The 14,370-nt window shown below is 40.3% G+C and overlaps 1 protein-coding gene across 1 annotated transcript in view; it reads left to right on the top strand.

Annotated features, from left to right (window-relative positions):
- Nucleotides 1-3,483: 3,483 nt before the first annotated feature.
- LOC115937140 (uncharacterized) overlaps nt 3,484-14,370 on the top strand; it is a 32,568-nt gene continuing 21,681 nt past the window's right edge. The window contains 4 exon segments of the mRNA XM_081803401.1: nt 3,484-3,691; nt 5,735-5,793; nt 11,931-12,057; nt 13,548-13,637. Of these exon segments, the coding sequence (XP_081659527.1) occupies nt 3,661-3,691; nt 5,735-5,793; nt 11,931-12,057; nt 13,548-13,637 (307 nt within the window). The 5' untranslated portion in view covers nt 3,484-3,660.

The raw sequence follows: 14,370 nt of genomic DNA, 5'->3' as shown, positions 1-14,370 counted from the left end.
TCACCAGTTGAAATTTTCCAGGGCTCCACGCTAGGTGTCTTGTTTTTTCCATTGTATGTGCTTACCCTGATTGATTGCATCTCTTTTCTATAATAATCTATAAGAACCACCAGTTTTAGATGCATTTTGATTATATTTTATTGATTGAAGGCAGTATTTATATTATAAATTTGTATAAAAGTAAGTAGCTATCACACATTTGCACACATCTGCTGCACATAAGATTCTACACATTTTTTTTTCTGATGTGCCTTATGCCATTTCCATGGATTGTCTGGCCATGTTTCCTCTCACCTTATAAGCCAGCTGAGAGTAGAGTGGAATATTAAACAGAACATCCACCCCCCCCACCCCCACACAACATGATTAACCTGGAGTATTTGAACAGTAAGAATTATTTTCATTGCTTAAGTAAGATGAAATATCATAAGCTAGTGAGAGTAACATAAAAATTCACCAGAAAGTATTCTTAATGTAGATGTGTACAACTCTAAAGCAAGAAAGTACACTTATCTGGATTATGAAATAAAACATCTTTCATTATTTTATCTATGTATTTTGCTCTATCTTGTGTATCTCTGTTCCTATCTCTAGGGTGATCCCACATCACAGATTGCCCAGAAGAGGTTTGGTGCCCCTTGTCCAGATATAGTTATTAACAGCACCTCTGTTCACTGTCAAAGCTGTCCTGGGTTGGATGACAAATTATATTGATATCTTTGTCTCTTTACCAACAGAAATTAATTGATGTTCAAAAGACATTCATTGAAGTGTAGTGTAGTGGCTAGGAGCATAAGCTCTGAGTTAGACTTTGGGAGTTTACATCTTGGCTATACCACTAACCTGCAGACCTTTTGGTGCCTCAGATTCCTTCTCTGTATAAGAGGGATAATAATGGTTTCTCCCTCAGCATTAAATTAGATTAGGGGTCAGCAAACTTTTCTGTAAAAGAATAGATAGTAAGTCTTTTAGACTTGTTAGGCCATATGGTTTTTGTCACAACTACTCAACTCTACCATTAAAACACAAAAGCAACCACAGACAATATGTAAATGAATAAGCATGACTGTGTTCCAATAAAACTTTATTTATCAAAACAGACAACAGGCCAGATTTGCCTCAGGGCTGTAGATTGCAGACTCCTGAATTAGATTATACATGTAAAGGAGCTATTAATTTGGGGCCTCACAAAGCATAACAACCTCCCTTGGTTTTTGGCATAGGATTTACCCCCAAAATAGGAGTGTGTGGGAATTCCTAAAAGAGGGAACCACCTGAACAAAGATGTAGGGGTGGGATTAGTCTTCTATCAAGTATGTAAGAAGTGGTATATAACTGCTTTTCTTCTGTTGAGACTTCCCTTCTTCACCTTGTTTTCCTGACAAACTCCTGCTCCCCTTCCAAGACTCAGGTTTTAAACTTTTTTTTTTAAGATTTTATTTATTTATTTGACAGAGAGAGAGACAGAGAGAGAGGGAACACAAGCAGGGGGAGTGGGAGAGGGAGAAGCAGGCTTCCCGCGGAGCAGGGAGCCCGATGTGGGACTCGATCCCAGGACCCTGGGATCATGACCTGAGCCGAAGGCAGACGCTTAACTGACTGAGCCACCCAGGCGCCCCCCAAGACTCAGGTTTTAAAATCATGTCCTTAGTATCATGACAGCCCCTTCCCACACCCCCACCACTACCACCCGGTCCCTAACCTAGCTAGTTACCTCTTACTGTGCCCACCAGTCATGCTTCTGTCAGGTCACTCATCACACTACATTGTCACTCTCAGACTCTGAGCTCCTTCCTTGCATTACCAAGCATGACAAAAAATGAATGTGTGTGAGTGAAGGAAGGAATGAACTTTACATTATGGTGGAAGACTCAGTAGACATGAATATGTATTAAACCAAAAAAGGGAAACTAAGCTGATTCTGACAGTCTTGCCCTGAGTAGCTGTCAGACCCCAGGGGAGAAAAGACACAAACACTGCAAACCCCAGTGCCAGGCAGTGATGACTGGGACACAGGAAAGCATAGGAAGGCACAGATGCCAGGAGGCTCTGGAAAAAACTTAGAACAGGATATTGGAGCCCAGTTTTAAAGCACAAATAGAACTTTTCCTGACAAAGTTGGGGAGGACATTCCAGAAGCATGATGTCCACTGTATCCGACTCAAAGAGCTGAGTCAACCCTGAGAATTAATTCATAGTGTCGTTCAGCATCAGTTAGGGTTGGATATTTTCTAGTAATGAGCAGTAGTAACTGAGTCGAATCGGGCAGCACCAAACCACAAGTGGTTAGAAGTGCTCCACTGACAAGAGCTAGAGGCAAGACTTTTATAGAAAAGACCTAGAAGCAAAGCAAGGAAATTATTTGATTGCCTATAGTTGAAGCAGGTGTCTTATTTGGGAAAGCCTCGTTTGTGATTGTCCTTAGGTTTTGATTTCTTAACCTTGAGGCATTTACAGGCTTAGGTTTGGGTTTGCTAAGGCATTAGAACCACCTCAGTCTAATAGCCTCCTTATTTAATTTAACATTAATAATGCTACTATATGGTATTTATTATTTTTAAAAAACTGCATGGGTTCTGAAGTGCTTTTCATTGACACTGACGCTGAAATTTTCTTCTTTATGTCAGCAAACATTGAAATACCCAAACGAGTATTTCATAATCTTCTCCTTTACAAATGAGAGACCTGAGGGAAAGCGGCTGGCCCAAAGCCACAGAGCAAGTTCAAGACCAGGTTGAGAAGACCTAGGGGTTCTGAATCATCCTACGGAGTTTATCCTCAATCATTTCCCCTCTGCTGCTATTTGATGTGTCTTCAGCAGGGGCAGTCTCCCCATCCCAATCTGGGAAAGCATTCCCAGAAGAGGACATTTGAATTTCATTTTCCAGGATGGCAGGCTGGAGGTCACCAGATGAAAGCATTCTGACTTTCCCTCTCCCAGTGCTCTCTCTCAGGGAGTATACTGCTCCATCCTGACTTTTCCACCTCAGTTAAAACCTATATTAAATAACCTCCCTCAGTACGCATACTATTATCATTACTATACCTAACATTGGGAAAGTGAGGCAATGTGTTGTAGATCAACTGACTCGGGCTGAGACTCATGCTCCTCGTTTGCTTAATAACAGGAGCGGCTCTTCCTCTTTCCCCACCCTACTTCCCCATCTTTATTTGCACCTTGGCGCTGAGTTTCCATTTTCTACACATCTTAGCTGGAGAGATTCCCTGACTCCATCTTCAGAGACCTGGGATTTTTTCCTACTTCATGTTTTTGCTCCCGCATTGTCCCAGTACATCTTTTCAGTAGCTCCCGTATCCCAGTTCTAACTTCCCTTTCTCTTAGCATTCTCTGCTGTACGGCGCCAACATCTACTCGAAATATGGCGCCTCCCACTCCGACACACTTTCCGCTCACTAGGCGCGGCCATATTAATCCCCCCGGCTCCCGCCGACTAAACACCCGGTAAGTCTCGCGATAGAAGCAGGTCGCGGGCTGCCCTGCTTCCGCCGTTAACACCGGAGAGTCCGCGGCGCTCGCGGCGGAGGGGGCGGCCCTAGCGCTCAGCTGAGGGCCCTGCAGGCGAGGCTGTGAGTTGAGGGTTCCGGTCTTCAGAAAAGGAAGTTTCAGTCCCTGGCTGCGGTGTTGGGAGTAAGGGCATCATGTTTGATCAGCGACTGAGCATCTCTAGCGGTCCGTAATTTTCGGTCTTAATTGTGGTTATTAATTAAACAGCCCCGCTCAAAATAGTGATTGCCGCCAGGTGGAGATCGGTATTTAGTGGTGCTGCCGGTAGTGGACTCTGAGGGGGTTCAGCGGCTGATTGGGAATTTGTGGGACTAGTGATTGAGCGTGTCTGTGTGATTCTGCGTCTCTCAGAGTCACGGATTGGGGTCACATGGATATCAACGGTTGGGTCCTGAAGGCAGATATCCATTTTTAGGGTTATTTTGGATCAGTGTGGGGGTTGTAGTGGGCTACTGTTAGGAGCCTATTTGGTAGCTTGGGGAGCAGATGGCTCGCGACCAGTGATTGGGGCTCCAGCCCTGAATAATAATAGTTTGCATTCAGGCTGCACTCCACACATACTGTGTGCTGGGTTTTCTTGTATGGGTTTTATGCATGTAAGGATATGAGAGTCAGGGGAGAGTTCCCATCCTCCCCCCGGAGGTTTTGTTTCCACCCTTGGATCTATCTGGTGAATGGACTTCAGGCAGTTTATATTCTCTACTACTGTCTTTTAGCTAGCTAAGTACTTCAAGCCGAAGTCTCTCAAAAACCCTTTCTCAAAGCTGTGCCTTTTCCCTTTGCCTGTCTTTCAATCCATGTGCTCTCTGGGTTATTTCAACCACACTCATTCTATCAGCTTCCGCCTTTAAAAGTATGACTTGCCAGTCTATAGCACCAGCCCAGACATTTCTAACACGCTCCAGATTCACAGTAGACAACTGTCTCCACATCTCTGTGAGGTTTACTCACAGGATCTCAACCTTAACGTGATGGCAGTAGACAATATCATCTTCCTTCTCCATACTTCACCTGCTAATCCTACTATGTTCATCATTATGAATAACGTCACTCACTCATCTTCTAGATGGCCATAGTACAAATCCTGGAGACATCTAGTTTTCTCCCCACCCTTCTCCCTATGTTGGATCAATCTTCTGATCCTGGTGATTTTGCCTCCCTGACATCTCTCCAGTTTGTCCTCCCCCCCATTCCCACTGCCATGGTCTTAGTTCAGGCTTCATCATCCCTTGCCTTAAACTTCTATCAGGAAAACCCAGTGTCAGAGTGTTGGACACTATGGGCAAGTCAAAGGAAGGAATAGCTGAGTCTATCCAGGAGACATTTGAAAAGGCTTTCTAGAGGAGGTGACATTTGAACTGAGCCTATACATTTGAAGTGGTCCTATAAGTCTATGGATGAAAGTGACTGTTACAGCTTATTGAATTTATTGAGCTAGTGAATTGTGCCCTTTAGAACTTCCTTGATATGAGTTTGGGTTAAGAGGTCAGTAGAATAACAGCTGCTAAAAAGTAACAGTTTATTCTAGAAAAACTGGAAAATGAAAATGCTAAATATAACCCAATAGAAATCACTTGTAATTCTACCACCCAAAGGTAACCATAACATTTTGATGTATGTCCTTTCACACACTTTTTTTCTTTCAAATATATTTCTTTTCAATATATTTGTTGTTTTATAACCTATTTTCTTGCTTTGTAATACAAGACCCTTTTTCCAAGTCTGTAAATACTTTTCTAAGATAATTTAATGGCTGTCTAGTATTCTATACTTTGATAACCGATGTAACCAATCCCTATTGTTGAACATCTAGGTGGTTTCTACTTTTTAAGTGATCAAACAGCATCGTGATGAATATCCTTGCAGATATATCTTTATGTACATCCATGCTTATTTTTTTAGGATAAATATCTAATTATAGATTTATGGGGTCAAAGGAGGAGAAACTTCTTAAACATACAATGGGATACACATCCACAAAGATAAAACAGATCATGGCCTGACCCTTTCAGAACTGTAATAGGTTGATGTTATCACAGCATAATCTTTTGTGGTCCCTCAAAGGAAACTTTGAAAGGGGCAGTCTCTGAAAGGTAGTCTTTTATGTAGTTGGTTATAGGAATTTCTAGGCTCATAGTTCTGGGAATCACAGGGCAGGCCCAGATTCTCAAGGTGGTCTTCTTTTTATCCCCTCCCTGCCCATCCCAGCTCTGTCTTTACCGATATCTGCACCTTCTGAAGAGCAACAGAAAATGACCAATTCTCAGGTAAGTGAGTTATTTATATCCCATATTATTTTCCATTGTATTTGAGGCAGTTTAAAAGAATTAATTCAATTAAATGAAAAAATGTAAATAGAGATCTGGGAAAATAGAAAATCTAGACCAAATAATGTGTGAAATATAGTCATACAAGTTATAAGATCTTTTATAGTTATTGAAGTTGAGCATATCATCTACAATGATAGGATTTATATAACACATTAAATATGATATTTTCTTGAGGGAAGTAAAGAATTTTTGGCATTTAGGTTTGAAATTATTCTCTTGACGCATACATATGATGTAGTAGACAGTGTCTTTAACATTTACCAACCCATGATAAATACCATAGGAGGCCTCCCTATAGCTGTTTCTTAAGTCATTTCTCAAAATAACTACAGGGCGTCATAACAAGGCAGAAATCAATTTCTGGGCAGTAAAATCATGGGGCCCAGGTACATAGCTGTCAAAAAATGTCTTGATCCGTGAATAAAAGTTTGTGAAATTGGTCCAAGGAATTAATACTATTAAAGGTCATAATAGTATCAATTTTAATTTGCAGTTTTTAACCAATAAATAATGAAATATTTTTCCTTTAAAATGCAATAGGTTGGGGTGCCTGGGTGACTCAGTTGATTAAGTGTCTGCCTTCGGCTCAGGTCATGATCTCAGGGTCCTGGGATAGAGTTCCGCATCGGGCTCCCTGCTCAGTGGGGAGTCTGCTTCTCCCTCTTCCTCTGTGCTCTCGCTCTTTCTCTCTCTCAAGTAAATAAATAAAATATTTTTTAAAAATGCAATAGGTTGAGAGCCTCAAAGTGTATATCAGGTGAGTATGCTTCATGGATAGTGGAAATCAAGTGAATTTGCTCATTTCTGTTGGTTTATCACTCAGCTAAACATTGCTAGCAAGCATCTTAGTGGTTGTGATTGTCATATGGTTTTAAATGTTTTTATTTGAAGATATGTATCTAATTTTTATCTATCATATTCCATTCGTTATACCCACTATGTAGCACACAGTTTCAGTATAGTAGTCTTCAAAGTGGGGAGCATCCATTCCTTAGATGTGCAAGGTGATCCCCTGAGGTATGGGGAGAAAAGAACTACCTACATATCTTTTTTTTTTTTTTAAATTTTAGAGAGAAATGAGTGAGAGAGCACGGGTGGGGGGAGGGGCAGAGGGAGAGGGAGAAAAAGAATCTCAAGCAGACTCCCTGCTGAGTGCAGAGCCTGACACGAAGGGCTCAATCTCAGGACCCTGAGATCATGACCTGAGCTGAAATCAAGAGCTGAAATCACTCAACCAACTGAGCTACCCAGGCGCCCCTACCTACATGTCTTTTTAATGACCATATCTCAGTATTGAAATAATTTATGTTTTTTTAAAAAGGTATATATTATTGATGTGTGCACTTTTTTTTTTTTTAACTGAAAAATGTCTCATCAGGAGTCACCTCATTAGAACAAAAGACACTCCTTTCATCCAGGAAATTCTAAGGATTTTAGGAGTTCTGTGTCAGGAACCAGACAGAGTCAAAGAACAAATATTAGAGCAAAAGATGCTCGCCACACCTTTATTCCTTAGGAAATTATAAGGGTTTTAGGAATTCTGACTAGGAGCCAGGGATGAAGACCAAAATATGTATTTCTTATCATATCACAGTATCCAGTCTCTGATTTTAGAAGTTTGGGGAGGGGCGCCTGGGTGGCTCAGTCGTTAAGCGTCTGCCTTCGGCTCAGGTCATGATCTCAGGGTCCTGGGATCAAGACCTGCATCAGGCTCCCTGCTCCGCGGGAAGCCTGTTTCTCCCTCTCCCACTCCCCCTGCTTGTGTTCCCTCTCTCACGGTGTCTCTCTCTGTCAAATAAATAAAATCTTTAAAAAAAAAAAGAAAGTTTGGGGAATACTGGGTTATATACCTGTAATTCTGCACCCATTTCCAATGTGTGGGGTTTCTTCCCCATACCACCAGGCAGTCAATCTCTGACACCAGCTGGCTGTCCTGCAATTTGGCTCAATTTTGACACTATCCACTTGGAGATAGTGTCAGATCGTATAGGTCAAGGGCTCGGTCCCACAAGACTGCCCTTCACTTCAGATGCCAATCACAAGTCCAAGTTGTTGCCTCTGCTTTGGACTCACTAGGTATAAATCAGAGGTTCCCACAACCCCCTCCTTTGGTTCTATTAATTTGCTAGTGTAGCTCCTGGGAGTCAGGAAACCAATTTAAACACTTGATTGCCAGTTGATTACAAAGGATATTAAAGGATACAAATCAACAGCCAAGGAAGAGATACATACATAAGACAAGGTCCTGAACAAAGAAGCGTGGAGTCCAAGGCTTGGCACCTGGCATCTGTCACGTGGAAACATTCTGGTAGCTCTCTGAACTCTCTCAGGTCTTTCTGGAGGCTTCATGATGTGGGCATGATCAATTAAATCATTGGCCATTGGTGATGGATTGAACCTCCAGCCCCACCTCCCTCCCCCCAAATCAGGAGTGGGACTGAAAGTTCTGTCTACTCTTGGTTGGTGCCCCTGGTGACCAGCCACCCCCTCCTTAGGTGCTTTCCAAAAGCCATGTCATTATCATAACAAAAGGCACCTTTATCGCCTTCATCACAGGAAATTCCAAGGGTTTTAGGAGCTCTATGCTAGGAAATACAAAGACCAAATATACATTTCTTATTCTAAATCACATTATCAGTACTGTTGGTACTAAAACCGAACTAACATGAGTTTACTCTTTGGTGAGTCACAGATAGAAACTACACCAGGGAGAGTTATCTCACAAAGGAAACTTAAACTAAAGTTAATTTGGGCCAATAGAATTTTTGTGGTGAAATATAAAATTTGCCATTTTAACCATTTTTAAGTGTGCAATTCAGTGGTATTATGTTTGCAATTTGTGAATCCATCACCACTCTCTGTTTCCAAAACTTTTTCATCATCCCGAACAGAAACTCTGTACCCATTGAGCAATAACTCCCATTTTTCCCTTACCCCCACAGCCCTTGGTAAACTCAAAAACTACTTTCTGGCTCTATGAATTTGCTTACTCTAGGTATTTCATAGAAGTGGAATCATATGAAATTTGTCCTTTTGTGTCTAACTTACTTCACTTCGCATGTTTTTGAGGTTTATCTACGCTGTAGCATGTATCAGAACCTCATTCCTTTTTATGGCTGAGTAATATTCCATTATATAAACACATTTTGTCTATCCCTTCATCTGATGGACACTCAGGTTGTTTCTACCTTTTGGCTTTATTGTAAATAAAGCTGCTATGAATTGCCTACAAGTATCTCTTTGAGTACCTGTTTTCAAATCTTCGGTATATACCTATGTCAACCAAAATTCCTGGAATGCAGAGATTTAGTCAGAGGCAAGGGAAAGCTTTATTGCCATACAGTGTGTAAACCAGGGAGATCGCAGCCTTCAGCTACAACCAAAAGTGTGCTCTGAAGGGGAAGGTTTATGTTTGGGGTTAAATAGGCAAAAACTGCAAGTTCTGTGCCCTTATCCAGGTTGGTCAGACTGCAGTCCTAAGCTGTAACCTGTCATCCTAAGGAGTAGAATGACAAACAGGATACAGCCTGCTATTCCTGGTGGCAGCATCAGGCTGTGGCAGCCACGGAGAACATGGTAAGATGTGTTGCAAGGGATTTTATGGATTTTGTTGACTTTTGTGCAGGTTTGTCACCTCATGATATGCTAACTGGTTTTGTTTCCCATGGTCATTTGGGCAGGTTAAAACTGTAGTTTCTCTCCCTTGACATGAAGGACTCCATCTTGTCTTTCAGCTGGTGTTGTCCAATTATTGGGGTCTTTTTTTTTCACCTAGCGGAATTGCTGGGTTATATGGTAATTCTGCATTTAACTTTTGGAAGAACTGCCCAAGTATTTTGTGTAGCAGCTGCACCATTTTACATTCCCACCAGCAGCCTATGAGGGTTCCAGTTTCTCCACATCCTCACTAACACTTGTATTTTCCATTTTGTTGATTATAACCATCCTATTAGGTGTAAAGTTGTATCTCCTTGTGGTTTTGACTCGCATTTCCCAAGTGACTAGTAAGGTTGAGCATCTTTACATGTGCTTATTGTCCATTTGCATATCTTCTTTGGAGAAATGTTTATTGAAAACCTTTGCCCATTTTTAAATCAAATCATTTGTCCTTTTACTATTGGACAAGTAGATTCCACTTCTCTCCTCCCCCCAAACCTGCTCGCTCTTATTTTCTGGACTTGAGTGGGATGCCAGTTGCTTAGCCCGAAACCCAAGCACTCTTAGTTGATTGCTCTCCTTCCCTCATCTTCCCACTGTCTTTCAGATACATCTTAGTTGGATTTGATCAACATCAAATTTAAAAATTGAATTCTCTTATTGAGGTGGAACCTAATCATGGTTTGAAAAATAAGTAAAAACAAAGTAATACTTTATTACTAACTGGTCATAAGTTATTCTATTCTTCTTATTTCTAAGTAGGTATTTAAAAAAATAAATTGACCAGATTAAATATTGCTTACATTTTATTGTCTTTATTTTAGTTTAAACTTTAAAAACAATGGTTTTGTTGTATTTAATTTTTATAAGTTCTTTAAGGGAAAATGCCAACATACACAAAAATTTAGAGAACAGTTTAATAAACCCCTGTGTTTCTTCTTATATTTTCAGCGATTACCAGTGTTTTTCCAATCTTATGTCTTTCCCCTCTTACTTCATTTGTTCTCTAGAGTCTTTTGTTTGTATTTTTTTATTTTTGAGTAGGCTCCATGCCCAGTGTGGAGCCCAGTGGGGGCTTGATCTTAACGACCTTGAGTTCAAGACCTGAGATGAGATCAAGAGTCAGATGTTTAACCAACTGAGCCACCCAAGCACCCCTGTTCTCTAGAGTATTTTAAAGCAGACCCCATAAATGACATTTCATCACTATATGCTTGTTTTGCAGATTTTGTTATCTTCATTTTAGGAACTGATACTGGTTTTCCCTTTAGTGGTTTCCTTTTAAAATCATTTATTTAAGTAAAAGAGTTGTTAAAACTATTAAGTCAAAAATAGTGTGAGTGACATGCAGATACATAAAAATTGTGAAAACAGTAAATGAATAAATGATGTCTGAGCATTATTCCAAAGGTACAAACAGTTCCTTGAATTTGCCATGTTCTTTTTCTCATCCCCATCGCTTTTTTCTTTACTCATTTCTCCATCTAGAATGATCTTTCTCCCTCCTCCATATCTTACTGGAGTTTACACTATTCATTTTTTTTTTTTTTTAAGATTTATTTATTCATTTGAGAGCGAGAATGAGAGAGAGTACATGAGAGGGGAGAGGGTCAAAGGGAGTAGCAGGCTCCTCGCTGAGCAGGGAGCCCGATGCGGGACTCAATCCCAGGACTCCAGGATCATGACCTGAGCTGAAGGCAGTTGCTTAACCAACTGAGCCACCCAGGAGCCCTTTTTTTTTTTTTTAATTTATTTATTTGAGAGAGAGAATGAGAGAGAGAGAGCACGAGAGGGAAGAGGGTCAGAGGGAGAAGCAGACCCCCTGCTGAGCAGGGAGCCTGATGTGGGACTTGATCCCAGGACTCCAGGATCATGACCTGAGCCGAAGGCAGTTGCTTAACCAGCTGAGCCACCCAGGCGCCCTACACTATTCATTTTTAACACTTCAAAAAAAGTATTTTATCTTTACTTAAAAAAATTTTACATTTTTCATTATTCATTTTGCATAACTGTGTATCTCCTACAAAACCCATCTCAACTTCCCCAAATAGAATCATTTCTTCTTTCCCATTTCTATTATAACCCATTTAACACCCAATAGCATTTATATATTTACTTGTTTGTCTCCATCTACTATTCTGTAAACTTCCAGTGTTTTCTTCATGTTTGTATTCTGACCATCAAATAGTGCAGGTTGTGTTGTGGCCTAATACGTGCTTATTGCTGGAAAGAGAGGATGAATGGTTTCTCAATAGCAGAGTTTTTCTAATAGGAGTTCTACTTCTCCCACATAGTAAAACTGGCCTCATAGTAAACATCTTCTTTAATTTATTATGATGAACTCTGCATGATTAAACATTTTTTACACACCACCCAGTGTTTTTCACTTTAGATTGAACAGGAATGTCCTGTTACAGGGATTTGTGTCACTCAAGGATGTGACTGTGGACTTCACTTGGGAGGAGTGGCAGTACCTGGACTCTGCTCAAAGAAACTTGTACAGGGATGTGATGCTGGAGAACTATAGCAACCTTGTTTCAGTGGGTAAGAACATCTCTCAGAGGGTACTGGGTATTAGTTATCTGCTGCTGCATAACAATTACTTCAACATTTAGTGGCTTAAAACAAACAGTTTAGTTTGGAAGGGCTTAGCTGGGTGGTTCTGGCTTGTGGTCTCCCGTGTGGCTGGAATCAGATGTGAGCAGGGGCTGCAGTCATCTGAAGGCTTGACGGAGAGTGTAGGATCTGTTTCTAAGATAACTCACATGGCTGTTGACAGGAGCCTTCAGCTCCTTCCTCACCATGGGGGCCTGTTCTCACGACATGACAAACTTCCGCGGAGAGTGATCCGGGAGAGCCAGGAGGAAGTCACAGGGCCTTTTGTGACCGGGTCTCTGAAATCACAGACCATCACCTCTACCTTACTGTGTTTATTAGAAATAGTTACCAAGTCCAGCCCATGCTTAAGGGAAGGAGAGGACTTCTTGAAGGGAGGAGTGCCAAGGAATTTATGAACATATATTAAATCCACCATAGTACCCAATTGACTGCCTTTCTTTCTTATTTACTAAAAGCTGCTGGGTCTCTGCATGTTTAATGAGCTTCATTTCAAACTATAAAGGTCAAAAGAATATTGATTTTGAGTACCAAATACACCAGTGGACTTGGATGAAAAGAGAATGGGTGCTGCATCCTGCTCATTCTTTGAGGGTTAAAGACAATGGGCTGTGCCCAAGTTCTTAGTTTTTATAGATTAATTGAAATAGAACATATGTAGTAAAGTGCTCAAATCTTAAATATACAGATTGATGCATCTTTTTCCTATGTTATTTAACCACTGCCCAGATCAAGGTGTAAAACATTTCAGGCACCCTAGCAGGCTCCCTTTGACCCCTTGCCATTTATCTCCTCAGAGATAACAACTTGTCGCTTCTATCACCATAGATTAGTTTTGTCTGTTCTTGAACTTCATGTAAGTGTAATCACTGTAATTGTCTGGCATCTTTCATTTAACATAGTGTCTGTGGAATTCATCCATGTTGTTGCACATGACAATATTTGTTCTTACTGTTGCACCATATTCCATTTAACGAGTATAGGGTAATTCATCAACTTATCCATTCTGTTGATAGTTATTTGGCTTATTTCAGACTTGGGTCATTGAATAAAGCTGTTTTGGACTTTCTTTTTTTTTTTTTTAATCTTCTTGTTCTGTGTTTTTGTCTTTGTCTTTTTTTACTTTTTCTATGGACATTCTTATATGCATGTTCTAGTGGAAATAAGTATTTTATTTCTATTGGGAAATTTCTGGGTCATGGAGCACATGTATATTTAGCTTTAGTAGATACTACCAGACAGTTGTCCATAGAGGTTATACCAATTTATTTCCTACTAGCAATATAAGAGTTCCATCAACATCTGATAATGTTAGTCTTTTTAATTTTAGCTATTCTGGTGCATATGTGGTGGGCTTGAGTTCTAGGATGGTTGGATGTCCACTAATGGCCAAGTCCTGTATCATTTCCCATAAACAGGATGTCAGTCTCTGAAGTCAGATGTAATCTCATTGAAGCGAGGAGAACCATGGATGAAGGAGGAAGAAATCTCAAGTTGGGCCTACTCAGGTAAGTGAGAACCTGGCATATGGGAGACAGGGATGTAAGATTAATCCTGATTAATGAGACATTTATCTTTGAAATATTTTTTAGGAAATCATTCTTTAAGGTCATAGATGTCTAGAAATGGCTGAAGACAGTTGGCGTGGGATTGTCAAATACCTAAATAACACTGCTACATATCTAACAACCATGCAATCCATTTTCTTTGCTTAACTTTTAGAGAGAGAGAAGTAACCCCCTTACCTGTACTTTGGATCTTATTTATGCCCATGTCATTTAGGACATTTCTTAGTTAACCTCTCTTTGGCTAACATCTTCAGCACCCTATTCTTCCAGAATGGGCTTATATTCCTCCCTTTATGCATTTACCCAGTCTTAGATATGCCCTCTATCAAAGTAACTTATTGAATGATATTCATATCCTTTATAATTACCTTGTTTTTCTCACCTTCTTTCAGTGTGATATGTCTTAGAGTTATAATCTTATGCTTTGTGTTTTTAAATTTTTCAGATACTCCAGTAATATAAATATTACTTTGCCTTCTTCTTTTTCTCCTTTCTCTGTGACCATTTTTACTGGATTTTTTATGTTATTTTTATTATGTTGGCTGTTTTCCTGCCTTTTTCAGTGCTGCTTATTAAATTCTCCTTACCCCCTATATATATACAATGGAATATTATGCAGCCATCAAAAGGAATGAGATCTTGCCATTTGCAACGATGTGGATGGAACTGGAGG

This window comes from Leptonychotes weddellii, chromosome 14 (genome assembly GCF_054177405.1).
Source record: "Leptonychotes weddellii isolate Sample4059 chromosome 14, ASM5417740v2, whole genome shotgun sequence".
NCBI classification, from domain to species: Eukaryota; Metazoa; Chordata; class Mammalia; order Carnivora; family Phocidae; genus Leptonychotes; species Leptonychotes weddellii.
Note: the sequence above shows the minus strand (reverse complement) of the source record. Positions and strands in the feature narration are given on the sequence as shown.